Source organism: Oryzias melastigma, linkage group LG15 (genome assembly GCF_002922805.2).
Source record: "Oryzias melastigma strain HK-1 linkage group LG15, ASM292280v2, whole genome shotgun sequence".
Classification (NCBI taxonomy): Eukaryota; Metazoa; Chordata; class Actinopteri; order Beloniformes; family Adrianichthyidae; genus Oryzias; species Oryzias melastigma.
Genome location: NC_050526.1, coordinates 5,365,241 through 5,368,714, shown reverse-complemented (window position 1 = coordinate 5,368,714; position 3,474 = coordinate 5,365,241). Strand labels below are relative to the sequence as shown.

The 3,474-nt window shown below is 40.4% G+C and overlaps 1 protein-coding gene across 3 annotated transcripts in view; it reads left to right on the top strand.

The window, feature by feature from the left end:
- The first annotated feature begins 1,513 nt into the window (after positions 1-1,513).
- Positions 1,514-3,474, top strand: part of LOC112162211 (monocarboxylate transporter 9) — an 8,840-nt gene continuing 6,879 nt past the window's right edge. Inside the window, exons 1-2 of one of the 3 annotated variants that reach the window (XM_024297951.2) lie at positions 1,514-1,848; positions 2,730-2,974. In XM_024297951.2, coding sequence (XP_024153719.1) covers positions 2,776-2,974 — 199 coding nt within the window. In that variant the 5' untranslated portion in view covers positions 1,514-1,848; positions 2,730-2,775. Of the gene's footprint in view, positions 1,849-1,868; positions 2,278-2,322; positions 2,659-2,729; positions 2,975-3,474 lie in introns of those variants that run through there. The other 2 variants (XM_024297950.2, XM_024297952.1) reach the window with 2 other exon arrangements.

The following is a 3,474-nucleotide window of genomic DNA, read 5'->3' as shown; positions in this document are numbered from 1 at the left end:
AATACTTCGTTGTAAAACCCAGATTTAATGCTGGCGACAAAATTATTTTGGTTGTTTTTTAGACATTTTTACTCTCTCTCTCTCTCTTTTTTTGGTCTTAATACACAAAATTTACAGTAATTTTGGTGAAAACGTGTACTTCAATTCAATGTGAAGAACCAAAACGTATCCCAATGCAAATACATTTTTATTTGCATTTAATGATATTGAATGAGTTCAAAGGATGCATGCTGATTGGTTGTCACTCACACATTTTCATTAAATTTAGCTCTATTTGAAAAGTTTTAACCTGAAACGTTTTTGTCTATTAGCATTTTATCCATCGTCTAACTTTTCTTTTATTTGAAGTTCAGCTGGTACATATTATATTTTAATCAAAAACAATAAATATGGACTTAAACATACTCTGGATTTGACACTTTCTTGTTTTTGTCCTTAATTTTATTTTAATTGATTTTTGTGAGGTCAAGTAAAAGTTTCTTATTCCTTTTTTTCTTTTTTATATCACACAATATAAAGGCCTTAACAGATGCAAAAAGCTTCAGGAGCAGACAGGATTACTAAGTTAAATCAAATTTTTAAAAAGCTATAAGAAAGCAATATTTAAACCTTTTGACACTTGAATTTATTCACAGCTAAACTGTTTTTTTTTTGCATTAATATGTTTTTATTTTTTTATTAATTTTGAGGCTTGAACAATTTTTTTCCTATTCTATCTGCTTTTTTCTCATGAGTTATTATCCAGGTCAATATGTTGTTCTTCCAAATTATATAACTTTTAAAAGACCACCTGAACCCAGTTAATGGTTCATCAATTTTCACATCCAACATTAATTCAGTTAATAATCCACCCTCTATTCTCCTTAAAAAAAGTTTTTTGAGCCCGTCCCTCATGTGGCCTTGTTCTGGTTGAAACTGGTTTGGATAAAATATCACTGTACTGTACGGTACAATTAACTTTGCCTCACTTGTTCTTTTTGTCCACTTAATTTTTCCAGTCAGAAGGGGATTAGGGAGTCTAAATCTTTTGAGTAGCCGAGGCAGACCTACCTCAGCTATGAGAAAAACCATCAAAGTTCTTGAAGAATTTGGAAAAATGAAAAAAAGCACCTATCATTTCCATTTGAGATTGCATCACAATGTGTCTGACCTGAGGTTATGAGAATGGGGACAATCAAATAGGTGATAAACGTTTACGACCATGTCTCAAAGAGCACATTTCCTTCCTGAAATATCCATATAAAGCAAAGTTTTTCACTTTGAATCCTCAGATCTGAGTCAGATATGCAGAAAATAAAAAAAAGATGCATAAAAATAGAAAAAGCAGCTCTTAAAGTGAACTATGCATATTTTGCAAATCTATAGGTCACCATGTGACCTTCTTATCCTTATTACCTTTGGATCAGCTGTTGATTCTCTATTCAGTTTATTGTATTCCGGTTGGAGCAGAATGTTCTGTTGTTCTCCTTATCTGTTTTTTTTAGCTAGTTTTGTTCCATTTGGGATGTGATCACAGTGTGGGGAAAAACTGGGCACGCGGCGATCCCAGAGTTTCTCCTTGATCTGCGCGCGCGCTCTCACCCTGGAGGTGCGCCCGCGCCGGCCGGTGAAGCGCTATTCCCATCCAACAAACCGGTTCAGACTGGATGGTAACACCAACTATGATGTGTTTGGGGTGGGGAGGGGGGCATTCATAAGCACCCGTCGTTTGAACACCAAACTCAAACTTAGCTGGATGAGAATAAAGACGATATATATATATTTTTCTTCTTCCATGTTTTTACGGCGTTCTTTCTGTAAAAATAAAAGCGCTTCCTGTTTTGGCCGATGAACACGAAGAACTAACAGGTAACAGATTTGTATTTGTGCATGAAATGACTGTCTTATGTGGGTAGAAAAATAAAAGTAAACAAACGAGACCGCATCCGTCCGTCCGTCTGCGCGCGTGCTCTCATGTTTGTGGCGCGTGAGGCGCGCGCCGGAGGAGGAAGCGGCGCTCTTCCTCTTGTATCTGCGTTTCTGGACCAGCAAGAACAGCTTTGAACCGGTTTGAACGCCGGCTACAAAGCAGTAACAAACGCACAATGAGCACCGATGTGGCAGCTCGACTCATTCACACCCAGACAAAGCAGCCGACAGAGAGCAGACTGTGTCGTTAAGTCTAAAAAAAAAAAAAAAAAAAAAAAAAAAAAGGGAGAGAAAGGAAAAGATTGCGCATGAATAGATTTGCGTGCTGCTGCGTGGAAAGTTGCTGCTGAGCGCGCAGTTGATGCTGAGGTGAGTGCCGCAGTTTCTTGTGCTTTTATTTTGATAAGAACAATTTATTCCTATTTTTTTTATTAGGATGTCACTTCTGTAAAATCGATTTTGGAGCTACATGTATCGTGGGTTATAAATAAAAAAATCAAGTCAGCAAAAAAAAAAAAGAACAGGAGTTCTTATGAAGAAAGCTGAATCATAGAAAATGCAGGTTTAAGGTTCAGGAGCCACTTGGCAGAGGAGACAACCTCCACCTCTCCTCCTCCAAGGTGTGGTTAAACTGTAAGGAACAAAAAGGGCAGCAGACTGGGAGGAATGTGCAGTCTTTGAGCTCAGGACCTCACACAGGTGACCCACCTGCCAGGTGTTACAGCCCCCCTCCTTACATCGAGGATAGGAGTAAGTGGAGAGGTCGAACCGCTGAACATATGTCTTTTTATCTTTAACATAAATGTCCTTTATTCCTCCAGGAAAGCCCTCCTCTTAAAGCTGTAATAAGCGGGCACCACCAGCAACATGACTTCATCTACTAAAGACCTGGATGGAGGTTGGGGATGGGCGATCGTCGCCGCATCCTTCGTGGCCCAGCTCCTGGCTTACGGGTCACCACAGTCGGTGGGCGTCCTGTACCCCGAGTGGCTGCACGCCTTCCAGGAGGGCAAAGGCATGACGGCCTGGGTGGGCTCTCTGGTGGCAGGAGTGGGATTAATAGCCAGTGAGTAACAACATTTTACGATCACAGTCTAATAATGCTAAAATGATAATCTGGTATTGTGGAAAAGTAAACAAAAAGTGTTGAATTTTTGAGTGTTTTATTAAAAGAAAGCTGTTAGCACGAGGAAACCATGAATCCTCTTGCCGTGTCCTTAACCTGACATCTGCAGCAGAGATGTTTACCAAACACAGAGGCGATACAGGCTTATAGGGTGACATTTCTGGTCTAGGCTTCTCTCTAGTCTTTCTGCAAAGGACTGCAGGTGAAAATAAAAACCAGACCGATATGGCATCGCGAAAGTCCCAACTCACGTGTCCCAGATGTCATGTTGCTTTGCGCTGCAGTTCCTGCAGACCAACCACTGGGAAAGGAGTTGGTTTGAAGGTCTGAGGGGGGGAAGGAATCTGCAGCGGTCGTATGACACATGACTCAAGCAGCCTTGGGATGAAGGATTAGACGAGGGGGAGGAAGCTCTGTCTTTTTGGTTTCTAAAGTTCAGC